Source organism: Vipera ursinii (assembly GCF_947247035.1).
Source record: "Vipera ursinii genome assembly, chromosome: 1".
Classification (NCBI taxonomy): domain Eukaryota; kingdom Metazoa; phylum Chordata; class Lepidosauria; order Squamata; family Viperidae; genus Vipera; species Vipera ursinii.
In genome coordinates this window covers 109066099-109085085 of record NC_139512.1, presented here as the reverse complement: position 1 = coordinate 109085085, position 18987 = coordinate 109066099, and the positions used below count along the sequence as shown (strand labels likewise).

The window sequence follows — 18987 nt, the reverse complement described above, 5'->3', positions numbered from 1 at the left end:
GAGAAACTTATCTCCACAAAGCTTCCAACCACAGTGCTGGCAACCATAACTGGTGCTGCTTCAGGGAGCAGGAAGTGGACAGTTCTGGAGTCCGTGTTCAGTATTCAATAGCGGGATCAAGAGACTCTGACGATGAGCAGCGGAGAAGTCAGCTTGAGCCACGTGGGTGCACATTGGTTGATTCCCTCCATCATAGCTAAGCAAGTCAGAGAAAGCCAGCTGCTATGAAAAGCCATATGAAGCCTGGCTCCCCAGACTGACTCAGTAAAATGTGATGCAGGAGGAGGAACAAATATACAGCAGCTACGCTACATTTTTTTAAAAATGTACATTACACATACACCAAATACCATGTGCCATTACATGCATAAAATAACAAAAACAAAGTCTAAATTTCAGATATGGAAAAACCTTTATATTTATGTTGAGGTCTGGTCAGTGCTTAGCAACTGCAGATAATGAGGCCATGCCTAAGGAAGGCCCCCTGTATCTGGACTGCTTGGTGTTCACCATGCCATGACTTTTGAAGCATTCTAAAGAAGCAATCTCGGCAAAATGTGGGAATGGCTTGTTTCCAATCACTTAACAGAATAACAAAATTGGAAGGGACCTTGGAGGACTTCTAGTCAAACCCCCAGCTCGTTTAGGAGACTCTATACCAGCGGTCCCCAACCTTTTGGGCACCAGGGTCCGGTTCCGTGGAGAAAGTTTTTTCCATGGACCGGAGAGTGTGTGATTTTGTGTGCTGCCTGCATCCCATGGATGGGGCTTTGCTCGTTTGTGTGGCCCGGTTGCTGGCATGCCATGGCCCGGTACCCGTCCACGATCCGGGGATTGGGGACCCCTGCTCTATACCATGTCAGACAAATGGCTGTCCAAATTGTTTTGGAAACAACTGTACAAGCAGGGCTTGCTCTTATGGTCAAGTAAAATGCTCCAAATGCATATCAGTTTTGTTGCAAATAAGCTGTAAAGGCCAGCTGAGAACATTTGCTGCTTACCATAGAAAGAAAACCGCTGGCCCAAATGATGCCTAGCCACAGAGTCCACAACCACTTAAATGCTACCAAAGTTAAGATTATGATCTCTAGCCCACTAACCAAGAGAAATGTGTTACTTCGAATAAGGCATAGAGGTGGGTGAACTCCAGTATCACTTGATCAGTGATGTCACTCCAGTTCTGAGCATCCCAGTCACTATGCAACAAATGTACTCTGGAACGGTCCAAGGTTAGACCTGAGGAAAAAAAATGAAAAGGTGTCAGCCATAAACTTAAAGGTTGAACTCTTTTTCAGTTTATAATTGCATCAGAAGGGATGGAGGTTGGCTTATGTCCCTAATGGGATAGATTTGGAAAGGACTATGATAGTCTAACCAAATGTAAACAATGAATGTTCTGCAGGATAGAGCTAAACTGCCCTAAACTTTTGCAATGCCCTAAGAACTTAACCCAATTTCCTCCACAGAAGATAAATGATCTCGAAATCTCGTTCAACTGTATAAAGGCATTGAATTCCTCTTGAAATTCAGGGAACTGCATATTTTAAAGAAATATTTCCATCCCATGAAAACATTTTAAAAACAAAACTGGGAAACTAACCTGTGACACCAGGAGGCAGTGGAAGCTGAATTATAACAGGCTGAAGAAAGTCCACAGTGGAACTTTGAGAGAGGCAGAGGAGAGGGCTGGCAAGTGTTTCAGTATCACCAGTAATGTCTCTTAGCTCCTTTGTTGATACAGAAAGCACCTGAAAGTAAAAAAAAAGGATAATTGGGCCTGTTCAAGAGTGTCTGGGCTTCCATGCATGAAGAATCTGTCAAGGCCTCTTCCCACAACCAAAAGAGACTTACTGGAGAGGAATCTGTCAGAATTTAAGGCAGAAATGTCAAACTTGCAACATCATGTGATGTCGTGCAATGTATTGGGATGATTATGCCATTACCACCAATGGGGTGGGCGTGGCTTCCGCATGATGCATCTGGCCTGCGGGCCGGCAGTTTGACACCCCTGATTTAAGGGATGCCCTTGGAAAAAAATAAACAGGAAGCCTCTTGGATTCTGGCCACAGGTTCAGGCCTCAATTTGATCCTTGTGGGGGCTCTTGGGTCAGCCTTCCCAGTTATTAGTTCTCAAATCTACCTCAGAGAAGTAAAAGAAGAGACAGCTCAGCAATTCCTTGATTTTGTTGTAAATCCTGAGTGTGCCTAATCTTCAGACAAGAAAATATCCTCTCAAGCAGAGAAAGGTTGTCTAGGTCAATATTTTTTCCAAATGGGATAAAGTGGTAGCCTTTGGTTTTGAAACTTTTTTAAAAAAATATTTATGGCATTAAAATTAAGCATGGCCAGCACCTTCCATTTCTGACAAGACTATTCAGAAACTGAAACACTCGTTTAAAAAAACCAACGGCATATACCAAAATTTAAATCTTGCAAAAGACCCAAACTGTTGTTCTACAAAATGCGTGCAAACAGTATGCTTTATTCTGAATGTGATACGCGCAAACAAGCACACATTTTATGTAAGCTAATCTTTTGTCTTAAAGATGAACGTCAAGAGGAAGAAACAATATGTGGCAGGCAACAGAGCTGGATGGAGAAGGTGAATGAGTTAGAGACTCTGAAAAAATGGCACGCCCTGAACAAGCACTGCAGCCACTTATTGTAAACCTGAACTTTATTTCTCTTCTGGCTGTGCAGATCTGAAAACTAGAACCCTTTAAAAAAAACCATAAAGATATTAAAAGTGAAAACTATATGCACAGAATTGCAGAGCACGATCAGGCTCTGATTATTTACAGTCTCACCGTCCCCCCTGGCTGAAATTAAACAACATCCCTAATGACATTTTACAAATTAGCAATGTGGGTTAACAAAGAAAAAAAATTAAGGGCTGGCTATAAAAGTCTCACATGAGATTAAACAAATATTTCAGGAGTTTTTTTTTAAACTTTATAGCTTTAAATTCACATGACCCAAATTGTGTGACTTGAACCAGGTGATTTTCGATCTTGTAACACAGATATATATTTTTTTTTACTGGAAGTCTGGAGTCAGTGTTTATCTGTATTTGTTTGGATGGGCTGGGTGGGCGGATTCTTCCTTACCTGAAGCTTCACTGTCCTCGTCTCCTCGGTCACACCAGGAGGAAAGGTCACTTTAATGTTGGGATCGACAGTTGAAAAAAGCAAGCCCCCTTCTTGAGAGACTTTGCACTCGTTCTCCACAAGGCGTGAGACCACCAAAAACCAGGAGAAGTGAGAGATGCTGCAGCAAGCCGAACGTTTCTGTCCAAGAATGTGGAAGAATGAACAGAACCTTCAGGATATACGGAAGTACTTGAAAGATACGGACACCAATTCACTACCATAGCAGATCATAACTCAAGGCTTATTAGTGAGGTCAGGCTAGCCCCCAGCTGGCTGTTTTAGGACAGCTTTTAAAGAAGACCCTGGGAGGGGACCTAGTGTAACTTGAGTTGTGTCTGATGTAGTTCTCAGTAGCCTAAGTTTCTTTGTTAGTTATGCTATTATTTTGTTTTTGTATTTTATCCTTTTTACTGTAAGAGGAAATGTAAGATGCTCAGTGACATATATGTCCTAGTAGGTAAGTAGAAGGACAAAGGGCTCATGCTTGATTTCCTCAACTTAGTGCTCTTAGGATGAACTGAATTATTTATCAGCTTTATATAATAAAAAATGGGACATCTGTCTCCCAGCGCATGAGGGGGGTTCACGTTTCTTCAAAGAGTTTATATCTGAACTAGTCCACAGAAATCAGATATGCTGAATGTTTCTTTAAAAGCTAACCAAAGAGTTTGAAAATTTCTAAACCAGTGTATTTTAACCTCAGCAACTTTAAAAAGTGTGGATTTCAACTCCCAGAATGCACAAGACAGATTGCAGACTGGAATGCCACAGCCAATGGAGTCGGGGATCCCTAATTCTTGGAGTCCACACTTCTTAAAGTTGCTGAGATTGAGAAACTGTTCTAAACTATAAGAGGTCATTCATATCAGACAGAATTTACGTGTCAAGTTCCTGCAGGAACTCAAATGAGGGGCACTCATTTGACACAAGGAAGAAACAACAAGAGAAGAAACAGGAATTAGAACCATCCTCAACTTACCTTGCCTTTGCCTTTCACTTTTGTTCTCAAATCACTCCAGTTCTGCCCATCAAAGGTTCGAATTATGAGCTCACGGTCATTCAGGCTGTGAGGAGAAGCATAGGGCATCCGGATCCGCACCTCCTAGCATGCCAAGATAGAAGAGAGGGTGTCCATAAGTTCACCCCATAGAGACAGCCTTACTCAAGCTCTGCAATATCTGGAGCAAGAGAAAGACTCACTTCAGGGAGCAGAAAAAGGATACTAGTAAAGCAGTATAGGAAATGGGAAGCCAGCATACTATGGCATCAAAAGTGCAGTTGTCCATACATAAAAGTTACAGATTCTCACAGATGATGCTTCAAAAGGATTTACACCTCACCTTAATGGAAAAGGAGTGAATCTCCTTTTCCACGCATAATTTGTTGATCTAGTTCAGACATGTCAAACACAAGGCCCGGGGGCCGGATCCGGCCCGCGAAGTGGTTTCATGTGGCCCGCGAAGCCATCCTGGAAACAGTGAGGGAACGGCCCCCACTGCCTTGGCCCTGGCCCAGAGACCCTCCTTCTGCCAGAGACCCTCAGATCTGTCCCACTCCTGCCCAGGCCCCCATAGGCACCCTTGATGTGAAGGATGTGGAGCTGGCCACGCCCACCCAGTAGTCCATACGCACTCTAGCCATACCCACACAATAGGCCATGCCCACCCTGGCCATACCCACCTGGCCCCTTGAGGGCAACCACAATGCTGATGCGGCCCTCAATGAAATTGAGTTTGACACCCCTGATCTAGTTGATGCTGCAAACAGCAGCATCCACAATCTCTCAGAATGATAGCATGTGTACAATGATATCATCACATAAAGGCTGTCATTATATATTTGCATTCTGGTTATGGCACGCATGATATTGGCACAGGCAGGTCATCATTTGGCCCTCTTCTCCCTCACATAGATGGCCACACAACAAAGTCAGGCAGCACCATCTGCTCAGTGTATATCATAGCCTGGCATGGAATGTCATTATCAAGGTTTAGGGCAGGGGTAGGCAACCTTGGCTCTTTTATGACTCATGGACTTCAACTCCCAGAATTCCTGAGCCAGCTGGCTCAGGAATTCTGGGAGTTGAAGTCCATGAGTCATAAAAGAGCCAAGGTTGCCTACCCCTGGTTTAGGAAGTTAGCAAAGAAACAGGGATTTTTAACAGGGATATTTCATTCTAGACAATTAGCTACATGTTCTAGTGATAGGATAGCATTTTGTAACTTATAGTAATTTCTGGAACTCCCAGTAATTTTATAATATTTTATTTGCAGGCATCCATGTGCTTAATCATTCCATATACACCCAAAAGAAAGATGGCCATATACAGGGTTAAAATAAATACATTTTTGGTGGATTTTCTAAAATGGGAGAAGCCTAGTTTCAACTCTGTCCTAACCAATTCTCTCTGAATTAGGAAATAATTTCTTCTATTACTACAATTAGCCTTTGCATAACTGATGGAGAATTCCTGGGACATTGAACAAAGTCAGACAGCCAGCATTTATTCAACATTTTCCCCTTAATTTCCCAAATTCCAGGTCTCTAATCTGGATTAGTGTCTGAGTGGTGGGAAAGGGGAGAGGGAAAAGCCATATTATTGTAAACTAAAAATTCAGCCTAAACCTTTTAGTAAGAGCCCATCAGGTGAGCCAGCTCATTAGCTTATTTAACATGCAACTAATTCACCACCATCCAGTGCAATAACCCAATGGAAATAAAGGATGTACAGATGCTCAGAACCCTGCCTGTTTTTCTGTCCACGAAAAAGCTATCCAAAGAAAAATTGAGCTTGAAAATGATTAAACCCATCCAGGGGTCATGGAGAAGAAAAATCATTTTAGAAGAGGAAGATGGGCAATAGCTCAAAATGCGGTTGACTGTCCCACGTGAAGTATAGGTATGCAACCTGTTTTCCGCTTCCTAGTTCACACATACAGACTCAATCGGAGGGAATAGCAGAATCACACTCAGAGAAGGCAAACATATTACTTTGTCACACAGAAGAAAATAACAATTGTAAAGAGTTCCAGAAGCCATGCTCTGTATATTTTTTTTCCTTTTTGTTCATGTTAGTCTGCAAATTGTAAATCTGCAGACTAACATGAACAAGAGAATTTATAAAGTTCCAGCTTAATATCTTTTAAACCTTCATCTGTGCTTACCTGCTGGAAATGAATCCCATGGGGCTGCAGTTCCAGGACTTTACTTAGTAGGATGTCATGGTGCTTCAGCTTCACCCAAAGAGGGTCAGGGAAGCGTTTCTGGAAGTGAATAGTTACTAGAGTAGTTGTAGCACCCCGTGGGAAATGGAGTTGAATGCCACAAGCCAAGAAAATGTGGCAGCCTTCAGGAGTCACGGTAAAGCTTTGAAAATGCAAAAAGAAACAAAATGTCTTTATAACCTCCATTCTTGCCGAGATGGAAGAGTTGAAATAAAAAATGATTATGGATGGATTACAACTTCCATAAACCACAACAATGCTTCATATTTGGTTGTGGATCATAGGATGCTAGAGCCCAACCTCTTTGTCTTTGCTTCATCTGGAATTTAGGGGTTTTTTTAAGGCTAAACAGGGGTGGACCACTGCATTGCCAGTTCCTGCAATCATGATCAAAGAAGGTACCAAGATTGCAAAAAATGAGCTGGAATTTTAGTTATAATTTGTTTCTCCCTAAATCTTCAGGAAATATGCATAGCTTTCTGAACAAGCAACAATAACAATGAAGAACAATATACACCCACACACAATCTCTATCCTCCATTTTTAAGCTGAGATAGCAAAATAAGATGACACTCTTTTACACTCTCCTCAGATGTTCCCACTCTTCCTTCCCACATGAATGCAAATTTTAAGCATGAAGAGATTCTGCCACGCAGCTAATATCATGGCAATTGCCCAGGGATGCCACTTTGTAAGCTATGCCTAGTCTCACTGCACAAGCTCAACCATTAGTAGTTGTTATAAAATTATTTAGTCTTCAAAAACAAAATTTGAATGAGCCGAGATTTTAAATACTGAGAAAATCATATTTGAATGAATGAGATTGGTTAAGAAAAAACTTTGGGTACAATATGGATGTTATCAGGGGTATCTTTGGGAGGAAGTTCTATCACAAAACACGCAAATGTCAAAGCTTAAATGACAAGGCTGCAATTTGCATTATTTGTTATGTTATGATGGCTTATATTGGATGCTTACGTAGGCTAAATCAGTGGGGAGTTAGGAGGACACCTGACCAAGATATCAGCTAAACACCACATGAAATACCTGTCTTCATCAACTTTAAGATACACTCTCTGCAATTCTTCTGAACTACAGTCATCTGCAAGAAAACAAAATATTTCCTTTAGTCCAGGGGTCTTCAAACTTGGTCCTTTTATGACTTGCGGACTTCAACTCCCAGAATTCCTCAGTCAGGCAAGCTGGCTGAGGAATTCTGGGAGTTGAAGATCCCTGCTTTAGTCTGTGGTTGAGAAGCAGAGTATAATCTAGGAAGATCTGTCCATGCCCTAATCTCTCTTTATTGATGTGGAAAAACAGAAGGAGAGAGTTTCATGTGAGCCACTTTGAGCTCCCAGAAGAAAGGAAGAACAGAAATGAATAAAGAAATGACAAATAATAAGTATGTTATAACTCCATGGTGGTGAACCTATGGCACGCGTGCCACAGGCGGCACGCAGAGCCATCACTGTGAGTACGCGTGCCATTGCTACAGACAGAGGGATGCAGGGCCAGGCTCATCCCCTGCCCCTCTCCACGCATGCCGAGTCCGGGAACAGCTGCGAGAGCTGGGCGGGGTGAGAGAACCACCGCGGCCATGCCCACCCAGTCGGCCACGCCCACCCGCCACCCGGCGACAGATAAATGGGTTTTGGGTTGCAGTTTGGGCACTCGGTCTCTAAAAGGTTTGCCACCACTGTTATAACTGATGCCTCTGATGCAACTTTTTTTTATAAGCTTAGCTGCATCTGAGACGTGAAAGGGAGTCACATGAAAAAGGACCTTTTCTATAGTAGTTATCCAACTGAACATATCCTCCTCAGCTAACCTATTATAAAACTCTTCTGCTCTTCTGACAGATTATAAATGACTTGCTATTATTTCCTAGATATTTCAAAATCCTTTAATCTTTTAATTTGAAAAATTTAAAGTGTTTCATGCATTGTAGCTTCAGCAGTTATTTAGCCCTGTTAACTTTTTTTTTCTATTGCCTTTCAGCCTTAGGGTGTTTAATTTTTAGCTTGCTTTGGAATTGTTTTCTGTTTGTTAAAATTGTCTTCCACTTTCTTGGTTTTTTTTTAAATTTTTCTGTTTAGAGGAATTATGGATTATAGTTAGTTTTGTTTAAGTGCTGTATATCTTCCAAACAGTTATTTTGACCAGGCAGCTGAAAAAAAAAATATGGAACAAGTAACTAATACCAACAAGAAATTCAGGTGATTTTTCCAATTATGCCTTCCTATTGTATATTTTGTATGACAAATGACCATGTCCTCAGTTTGGGGATTGCATTTAATAACAACAACATTTTGTGACAGCCAAAATAGTTGATCAGATGCTCTCTCCCCAGGATGAGATGAAAGTGCCCGAGAGAGCAGCTGTTCAGAAGGCAAATCAAGCAGAAAAAAGCAATTACCTGTCTGCAGAGGCACCTCCAGTTCTCCTAGAGGATTGCCTCGGAGATGCACAAAAGGAAAATTCTGGATCTCTGGAGGGATGCTTCGAAGCCTATTATTCTGCAGATCAAGTCTGGACAAGTGGGGTAGGCAGGCAAGGGAGGCAGGAACACTTGTCAAAAGATTGCTGTGAAGATGCAGCTGCTTCAGAGACTGTAAATTGGCTGCAGGTCACAACGCAGATTGAAAATGGAAAGAAAACCTAGCCGTGGTAAAACCAAATAAATACATACATATACCAACCTACCTTTCTTAAACTCTACAAATCCCTCTAGTAAACACCAGGAGTCTTATGCCAACCCATCCCAATCTAGTTGTTAAAGATACAAAACAATCAACCAACCAACCACTGTGTTCTTGATTTCTTAGCCTTACATTCATACTGCCGCATCAGCTATAAAGAACTATGAAGGGTCCTTGGTGTTCTCCGAACTTGTTTTCTTGCAGATGTTTCCTTACCCAAACTAGGTAACATCACCAGCAATGATGTTACAAGAAAACAAAACTCGGAGAGCACCAAGGACCCCTCAATTCAACCATCATAAGCTGACTTTGTAATAATGACGCTTGGGGGGGGGGGAAAGCCCTAATAAGCAGGCATGTACATAGAATGAAGGCTATTGCTAAGCACATTGATTTGTGCTTCTTAGATTGTAAGCCGCCCTGAGTCTTCGGAGAAGGGCGGGATATAAATGGGATTAAAATAAAATAAAAAATAAATAAAGAACTATGCATGTAGACTAAAATGGATATGTACCCACATGAGGACATCTAATTAATAAATGTACCAAGCAAATCAGGCTTAGTCTATTATATATTCAGGGTTATAGATGATTGCAAAAAGGCCATAGATGTATTATAATTATAATTTTAATCCCAGCTTGCTACCCACAGGGTAAAGCTTCTCAGCCTCCCCAGTTGGTGTTTTTTCCTAACCTGGGAAATCCATATCCTTTTTTTAAAAAAAATTTGTAAACAGCTTACCAAGAGAACTGGGTATTCTTGTTAATTCATTTCCAGAGAGATCAAGTTCAGTGCAGCTGTGCAAGTTCCCAATCTCTTCAGGGAGTGATTCCAGTGCATTTTCGGAGAGGTTCAGTGCCTGCAATGCTGCTAGCCCCCCAACGCTCTGCGGCAGACCTTTGAGCTGGTTCTTCATAGCAGAGAAAAAAGTCAGCTTGGTAAGTTGGCCAAAGTCCTCAGGCAGCCTCTGCAAGTTGTTGTGGTTGACTGAGAGTAAACGGAGGCTGGTCAGCTTCGTAATAGAGGGAGGCAAAATGGTGAAGCTGTTGAAGCTGAGATCTAGATGAGCAAGGCATTGTAGCTGCCCAAACTCTTGTGGCAAAGATGCTAGCAATCCTCTCTGACATGCACCAATGTCATCTCTAGAGTGTCCACCTGAAAAAGTCCAAAAAAAAAAAGAAGAGGAGGAAGAGGTTTGCACCACAGCAACTTCATATAGACGTGGTATTTACTTGAAATAATTTGCAAATACAGAAACTTTAAGGAATGCCCAGGAAGTTAAAGAACTCTGATGCATGCAACAATATGATACAACTGTAGTGTGTGAATATTTGGCAAGGTTCTCCCGCTTCTTTCAGGGTATGTTGGTAATAAAAAGGCCAAGACAGAGATGGTTAAATTCTCCTTGAAAACCAAAAAGGGCACATAGAACCATTGTTTGGGCCTCTTGGGCCATCTCCAATAGCTCTCTAATGATACAGATTACTAAACTGGGAAGCTGCAATTGAGAAGAGGGAGCTATCTGGTTTATAGTCAGCATTAATTCACCATTATTAATAACTGTATTAATAACAATGATATTTTAAGGGGTTGTTTTTTAGCTATTCATTTACACAGTAGGCAAAAATATTAGGCTCACATTCATATATGGGATTCTACATTTGCGGATTTAATTTGTACATAATCTGTGCAGAAATAAGTATAGTTCACTGAATATACATTCAGACTTAAGATCTAATGATCGCCACGGCTATACTTTAGGGAAAATAGGATAAAGATTCCAGACTTAATTAAATATTGAAATCTCCTCTGCACAAATGACAGGGGGAGGGGAATTAAATAAGATACGCTGTGCTTAAAGAACAGCATCAAACATTATCTATTGTGCTTTTACAAACATATATACCCCTCCAAATGCTGAGCAACATTGCAGAAAATATTGCTGGTTTTATTCAACGAAAATTGTAAAAGAGATGAAAGATGAGAAAAAATATGTCTTCCACAATAGTTTAGAAATTTTACACAGCTATTAAAATGAGTCGACTATGTTGCATGATTATGAAATCAAGATTCATATAAGCTTTGGGAGGACATAAGCCAGAGGAATCAGCTCTACGGATTTCGTATTTTTGCATGCTCTCAGTTGTGGAAACATCTGGATTTGACAGGAATGCTATCACAAATTGCAACCTTCTAACACAAAACCCTCCATCATTGCAGTGGTAATCAATGCCAGCCAAAAAAAAATCTAGCAGGAAATTTTGTGTGTGTGTGTGGGGGGGTGGGTTGTTTCCCATTGAAGAACACTAAGGCTAGAAGCTTTCACATCATTATCTGCAAGCTAAGCCACTTTTAAGGAACGCGAACAACATCTAAACAAATGCACATGCCTCTTGCCGCATAACTTTGTGAAGGAACTGGTCCAAGACCATTCCTAGAAGCTACAAGAGAAGAGAATGAACCAAACCATCAGGGCAGAAGAAGAAACTGTGAAAGAGCACGTTAGAAGCCGCTGAACAAAAGCGGCCAGATAAACACGCAGTTAGTTACCTTTGAGCACCAGAGATTTCAAGCCCCGCAAAGCAGGAAGGCTGCTCAGGGTGGAAGCGATAAGGTCCTCATTGCAGTTCAGCCTCAAGAACTCCACCTGTTCAACTTCTTCTCTCCTGCTCTCCAGCAGCTTGAGGAACAAGCAACAGCTCTCAGGATAGACGTCTAGGTTCAGTCGGTTGCCAGCCAAATAGGAAATAGAAAATGCCCCAGCCTCCAAAGTGCCCTCCCCTGGAGGAGCTCTGGGCTCTGGCAGTCCTGCCATCTTCTGGTCTTACATCACCACGGGCTGTGCATGTTCTGACTTGCCAGTGGTACTACAAATCATTAAAAGATGGAAGAATGGGGCATCCTCTGGGGAGAAGAGACGGGAAGAACATGAAAACAGTTTAGGAAATTATAGAACTGCACAATTAGTCTGGTGAAGAAAGCTACAGAGATCGCACCTGAGCAAGATGTCACTGAAGAGTCCTGTCCTTCCAGGCATCCTTCTATTCAAGCAAACATTTGTCAGGGATAATTGTTTTTACACTAAAACAAGGAATTTCTTGTGGGCAGGAAATTATTGGATATTTCAAGCTTCCAATGTTTTAAGTAAACTCTTCCTAATGTAGTGAAATCTTCTACAGTCAAATCTTGTAAAAATAATCTTCTTGAACAGATGATGAACTGATAGGGCAATTAGCTATTAAGAAATATTTTTTAAAAGGTTAGGTCAGGGCTTTTCAACCTTTTCACCCATTGTACCACTTTTAAGATATGGCAACATCCGAGTACCACCAGTCGCCTAGCAAGGTGTCAAAAACTTGATGACCAAAAAAAAAAAAAAAGGAAAAAAGTGATGAAGTACAGGTAGTCCTTGACTTACAACAGTTCGCCTAGTGACTGTTCAAAGTTACAGTGGCACTGAAAAAAGTGCCCCCCAAGCCACAGCCGCGCAAGACACCTGCCTGCCCGCCTTGTGGCGCTCTTCCTCCTGTCCAAGGTTTTCATTGTTGTGAGCATTTCTGTTGAGGATTGGCAGCGGGGGTGGGGTGGGGTGGGTGTCTGGTTTTTATTGCCCCCGTCTGCTGGGTGGTTGCAGCAGGTTTTGGTCACTTCACATGACCCTGGGACACTGTGACCATCATAAATATGAATCAGTTGCCAAGCATCTGAATGTAAATCACAAGACCTTGGAGATGCTGCAACATTCCAGCTGATCGGTGCTTCTTCTGGGCTCAGCGGAAGCACCAGGATCAGCACCGAGCTCCAGCTGGAGCCTGGCGCTGATCCTGGTGCTTCCACTGAGCCCTGACATCCCCGAAGAAGTAGATTTAGATTTAGATTTCATTAGATTTATATACCGCCCTTTCCCGAAGGACTCAGGGCGGTTTACAGGGCATTTTAAAATCATACCAATACAAAATACAAAGTTAAAAGACAAATAAAAGATTAAATTATCCCTGAAAATAAAACCCAGTTAAAATTCTCAGCCTGGGTCAGAGAGCTCAAAGAGCCAAGTCTTCAGGTCCCGGCAGAATGAACGCAGGTCAGGGGCAGTCCTGAGCTCCACGGGCAGCTGGTTCCAGAGGGCAGGCGCACCCACAGAAAAGGCCCTCCCCCTGGGTGTTATCCGCCGGCAATCTTTTACCGGCGGCACCCTGAGAAGACCCTCTCTCTGCGAGCGCACTGGACGAAGGGAGCTTGATGCTGGCAGCAGGTGTTTTCTCAAATATCCCAGACCCAAGCCATTTAGGGCTTTATAGGTCATTACCAGCACCTTGAATCTCACCCGGAGGGCAACCGGAAGCCAATGCAGCTCACGAAGTAGAGGTGTTACATGGGAGTATCGGGAAACCCCCATCACAACTCGTGCGGCCGCATTCTGCACTAGTTGAAGCCTCCGAATGGTCCTCAAGGGCAGCCCCATGTAGAGAGCGTTGCAGTAGTCTAAACGGGAGGTCACGAACGCATGAGTGACTGTGTGTAGGGCATCTTGGTCCAGGTAGGGTCGCAACTGGCGCACCAGGCGAACCTGGGCAAAAGCTCCCCTGGTCACGGCTCCTATATGATCTTCAAAGTTGAGCTGTGAGTCCAGGAGGATGCTCAAGTTGCGAGCCCTATCAACGGGGGGTAGCACCTCACCCCTCATCATTAAAGGTGGAATAGTTTGGTTAGCCCGAGATGCCGATATGTAAAGCCACTCAGTCTTGGCAGGATTGAGACGAAGCCTGTTTCTCCCCATCCAGACCTGGACCGCCTCCAGGCAACGGGACATCACGGCGAGGGCATCGCTGGGTTGGTTCGGGGTGGAGAGAAAAAGTTGGTTATCATCAGCATACTGATGATACCCTACCCCGAAACCACGAATGACCTCGCCCAGCGGCTTCATATAGATGTTGAACAGGAGGGGCGAGAGACTTGTGGAGTCCCTCAGGAGTCCCCTGAGGGACTCCACAAGTGAGAGGCCTCGGGGTGGATCTCTGCCCTCCCGTAAACACCAACTGCGAGCGGCCCAAGAGATAGGAGGAGAACCACCATAAAACGGTGCCTCCCACTCCCAGCCCCCTGAGCCGTCGCAGTAGGATACCATGGTCGATGGTATCGAAAGCCGCTGAGAGATCTAATAGGACTAGGACAGAGGAGCAACCCCTGTCCCGAGCCCACCAGAGATCATTCACCAGCGCGACCAGTGCCATCTCCGTGCTGTGACCGGGCCTGAAACCCGATTGGTACGGGTCCAGATAATCAGTTTCCTTGAGGAACAGAGGAAGCTGATGTGCCACCACGCTCTCGACAACCTTCGACAGAAAGCGAAGGTTGGAGACTGGACAATAGTTATTTAAAACAGCCGGGTCCAGGGCAGGATTTTTGAGGAGGGGTCTCACCACCGCCTCCTTCAAGGCGGCGGGGAAGATGCCCTCTTTCAAAGAAGCAGTTATTACTGCCTGGAACCAGCCTCGTGTCCCCTCCCAAGCCGCATAAACCAGCTAGGAGGGGCACGGATCCAACAAACAAGTGGTGGAGCTCAGCCTCCCTATGATCCTGTCCACATCATCAGGGGAAACAGGATCGAACTCAGTCCAGATAACATGCTCAGGACCGTCCGATTCCTGATCCTGGCGCTTCCGCTGAGCCCTGACAGTCCTGCAGCTCCAGCCATCTCTCGCTCAGGCTTGTGCGGTGCTGCCACCATTTCAGCTCATTCCCCTCCCCCGCTACTTTTCTAGGATTGTTGCATACCACCTGCCAGGTGCCAATGTACCACAGTTGGTACCCGTACCACTGGTTGAAAAGCCCTGGGTTAGGTGCAGTTTTTCTCTTATTAGCATGATTTCTATCCCAACTATGAAGCATATGGCAGCCATGCTGTCTTTTATCATATTTTAGAGCAGAGGTCTCCAACCTTGCTCGGTTGGTGGACTGGAGGCAAAGGGAGGGGGAAGCATTTCCGTGCACGCGCGCACATACAAACAGTGCTGTGAGCATGACACTTGCTAGCACCACCCTGTTTTCACCATGTGGTGCCCTGTTTTTGCCATGCAGCACCCCCTTTGCGTAGCAGCGGTGGTGCTAGCGAGAGTGGGGGTGAGTGTGCACACACACGTGCATGCAGTAGCCAGCTTGCTCCGTGGCCCAGTGCCCAGCAAGCCACAGCCCAGCAAAGAATCAACTTGTCACCAAACAATGCCAAGATGAATCCAGCAATTAATACAATTACATTATATTGCACATTGTATTGCATAGTATAGAGGCCATTTGGTCTAGTGGTTAAAGCAATAGGCTAGAAACCAGGAGACTATAGGTTCCATACTGTCCGACTGGGCCACTCTGTCTCAGGCCATGATGTCAGGCTTAGGCAATAAGCCAGAGGGCTAATTCCTGTTGTAACCAATAGATCTGTGCTAGTTTGATCCTAAAAAGATGGAATCTGAACTTGTGTGAAAATGCTAGGAATGGGAAAAAAATGGCATATACAGGTAGCCCTTGATTTATGATCACAACTGGGACCAGCATTTCCATTGCTAAGCAAAGCGATTGTAAAATTAATTGTGATCTATTTTATCTTTTTTGCCACAATTGTTAAGTAAATCACTATGGTTAAGCAAATAATGTGGTTATTAAGTGACTCCAACTTCCCCATTGACTGCTTGTTGGAAGCTGGCTGGAAAGGTTGGAAGGGATGATTTTGGATGCTGCAACTGTTATATGTACATGCTGGTTGCTAAGCACTGGGAACTTTAATCATGTGACCATGAGGATGCTGCCATGTTGGAAGTATTTGAACTGATCCCGAGTCACTTTTTTTAGTGCCATTGTAACTTTGAACCGTTGCTAACTAAATGATTGTAAGTCAAGGACTACCTGTAATGCAACGTATATTTACTGAACAAGTCTTTGTTTCTTGTGATGTAGCTCAAGTTTGCACATCACTAAAGGCCCAATTCCTTTTGTATAGGATTTATTATTTCCTTTGCCAAGCATTAGTTTCTTCTTTCATTAAACAGTAAGCCCCAAAGTCTCATTTATTAATGAACTTCAAATTAGCATGTCTAGTTTAAAAGAGCCAGTTTAATGTACCAGCATAGACCTCATGAGATTGTGAGTTCTAGTCCTCTTTTAGCCACAAAGCCAACTGGGTAATCTTGGCCCAGTCACTCTCTCTCTCAGCTCTAAGAACCAGGCAATGGGTAAGCCATTTCTGAAAACTCTTGCCGAGAAAGCTCCAGGGACTTGTCCAGGCAGTTGCCAGGAGTCAAAACTTCACTGGAGGAACAACAACAAAACAACAAAATCCAAGACCCCTTTTACAAGTTCTTGCTTATTCATTTATAAGCTTTGCTTACATAAATATACTTCCTGCTTTTTATTTTGGCATCCTTTCCCAGCCTGGTGCCCTCAGTCTCACTGGGAATACCAAGAACAGGCCAGCATCAGGAAGTTGGGAGTTCAGGGAAGCATAATGCATCTACGATCAGAGAGCCAAAACTGAAAGAGTCTAAGTAAGACAAGGCAGCTCTCCCTTGGTGAGATCCTCCGAAGAGATTAATTAATAGAAGGGGTGAAAGGCAACACTGTGGGCAGAGGAAGCAAAGATCGGGAGACAGCATGGTTACTTTTTCCATGTCTTTAGAAGGGTTCCGGCCCTCGGATTCAATCATTTAGTGTAATCTCTGAAATACGTTTTAATTCTTGTAAAATGCAGCTTTGGGGGGGGGGGGGAAAAATCATAACTGCCAAGAGCTGCTAGCGTGAGCATTTTCAGGCGTTTGTTCTAGAATGGGCTCCGGTTTTGAGAAGAAAATTGCTGGCAGGTATGGTGCCTTGCAATAGATTCATATTTATGCTTTTGGTTTGTTTTATTAACTTATTTTGTCATAACGTTCTGATGAGGCGGGGGGAAAAAAAAGCAACCAAGCAGCTTTGGAGGAAGTTTGCAGGAAGCAAAAAAAAAATTGCCCGGAAAAAGAAGTATGGTGAAGGGCGTCCTCTAAGGTCCAATCCCGTAATAGAGAAGAGACTTTAACAGAAATTTTCATTCGGGTTAGCAGTCCCTCCAATTGAACAATCCCATTCCTCAATTCCTATTGGAAAAAAAAAGTCTTACCCAGCAAGGTCATTTTGTTGCTTTTTTTGAGGTCATTTTGTTACTTTGATCCTTCCCACTGTTGCTAAAAAGAAGTCACGCTACTTTTGTGGAGGAAAACACGCGCGCTCAGAGTGCGGAACTGCTGCGGTTGAGCGTCTGACGTTGCACATAGCTGAGGACAGAAGCCTCATTTTTTTCCAAGAATCGGGACTTTTTTTTGTTAAAGTAAGAGCTGCTCCCGTTCCTTCCTTCCGTGCATTCACAAGTCTTCTCACCCAGGCAAACTAAGGGTTACTGCGTTTTAACGCAAAGAAGAAGCAGCTTGCATGCCAAGGATCTGGTTAAGTGAACTCTACAATCATCTGCTCTTTGCCAACAAACCTTCGCTGGTGTGAGAATAGGGTAGCTTTGCTTTTCCAGGCTCAGCAATGACAGGTTAATTATATTGCAATTTGTGTGTCAGAGAGGATTTCAGATGTATTGTTATTAAACTAAGTCCTAAGGATTCTGGAAACTTTAAAGAATAAAAAACATCAAACATAAAAAAGAAACTCACTACAATCACACGCTCTTTAATATGATACAAATAGTCTGAACTTTTTGACTAAAACTATTTTCTCACAACCAGGAACTCTGGTCGCTGTTGTAAACAAGTCATAAAGGGATGTGGATTTTCTTTGTTCAATTTTACCCTATATTCAAAAGTAAAAACTGAACTTCTTGAGTTTACTTCCAAATACTTTCCTTCTGTGAAAAAAAAAATGCTTCTTTTACACTTTTCTGGAATTTTGCATATTTTTGCACTGAACATTGCTATAATTTCTGAATGCCTGTGGTTGACTGCTCTAATATAGGCAAAGTTCAAAAAATCTTTAAGCTTCCTTCTGTGTCGAGACAAAAAGTGGTCTATTACAGTTATCCCAAAGGTGCTTTTTCACAAGGCAACTGGACTTTCTTGTTTTTCTTTGAAGATGTTTCGCTTCTCATCCAAGAAGCTTCTTCAGCTCTGACTGGATGGTGGGGAATGGAAGGATTTATACTCCTTGCAGACAGCTGGTCATTTGCATTCTTTTAGAGAGTTGTTGAGGTCACTTGGAGGTTTATTTGTCCTCGGTCACCTGAGTAGTGTAAATGGGTGTGGAGCCTTTTTGGAACTGCTGAAAAGACTGTTGTCGACTGGAGATAGATGATGTCATATCCCTTTCCTTATGTTGAAAGAAGACCGTTCAATTTTGACATAGATGGCCTCTTTGACCCCTCTTTCAAACCAGCGGTCCTCTCTGTCCAAAAAGTGGCCTTTGTCTTTTAAATGCAGAAGGACTACTGAATCTTGTCCTGATGGGTTTGTTCTCCTATGTTATCCTACGTTCTGCAAGGAATATAAATCCTTCCGTTCCCCACCATACAGCCAGAGCTGAAGAAGCTTCTTGGATGAGAAGTGAAATGTCTTCAAAGAAAAACAAGAAAGTCCAGTTGCCTTGTGAAAAAACACCTTTGGGATAACTAATGACCTGGATGACTGAGTATCTCCACAGACATTCAGAAGGGTCAGGAAGGCCTTCTGCCACTTTTCCTACATGTTTTTAGCTGCGAAGACGTGTCCAACCCATCGCAACCCCATGGACAACATTCCTCCAGGCCTTCCTGTCCTCTACCATCTTCTGGAGTCCATTTAAGCTCAAGTCCATTTAAGCTCATACACAGCAGCTGATAATTTTTAAAACAGGCTGCCTGTTCAGGATATATTGTAGTCTATTAATAATGGAAGCTAAGCAATTATCAAGTTAATAGGT

At 43.1% G+C, this 18987-nt stretch overlaps 1 protein-coding gene across 1 annotated transcript in view; it reads right to left on the bottom strand.

Annotated features, from left to right (window-relative positions):
• PIDD1 (p53-induced death domain protein 1) overlaps positions 1–18987 on the bottom strand; it is a 39916-nt gene that overhangs the window by 17119 nt on the left and 3810 nt on the right. Inside the window, exons 2-10 of the mRNA XM_083350649.1 lie at positions 11623–11976; positions 9814–10227; positions 8790–8993; positions 7421–7475; positions 6314–6515; positions 4129–4251; positions 3108–3287; positions 1601–1748; positions 1101–1236 (exon numbers count right to left, since the gene is read on the bottom strand). Coding sequence (XP_083206775.1) covers positions 1101–1236; positions 1601–1748; positions 3108–3287; positions 4129–4251; positions 6314–6515; positions 7421–7475; positions 8790–8993; positions 9814–10227; positions 11623–11887 — 1727 coding nt within the window. The 5' untranslated portion in view covers positions 11888–11976. The remainder of the gene's footprint in view (positions 1–1100; positions 1237–1600; positions 1749–3107; positions 3288–4128; positions 4252–6313; positions 6516–7420; positions 7476–8789; positions 8994–9813; positions 10228–11622; positions 11977–18987) is intronic.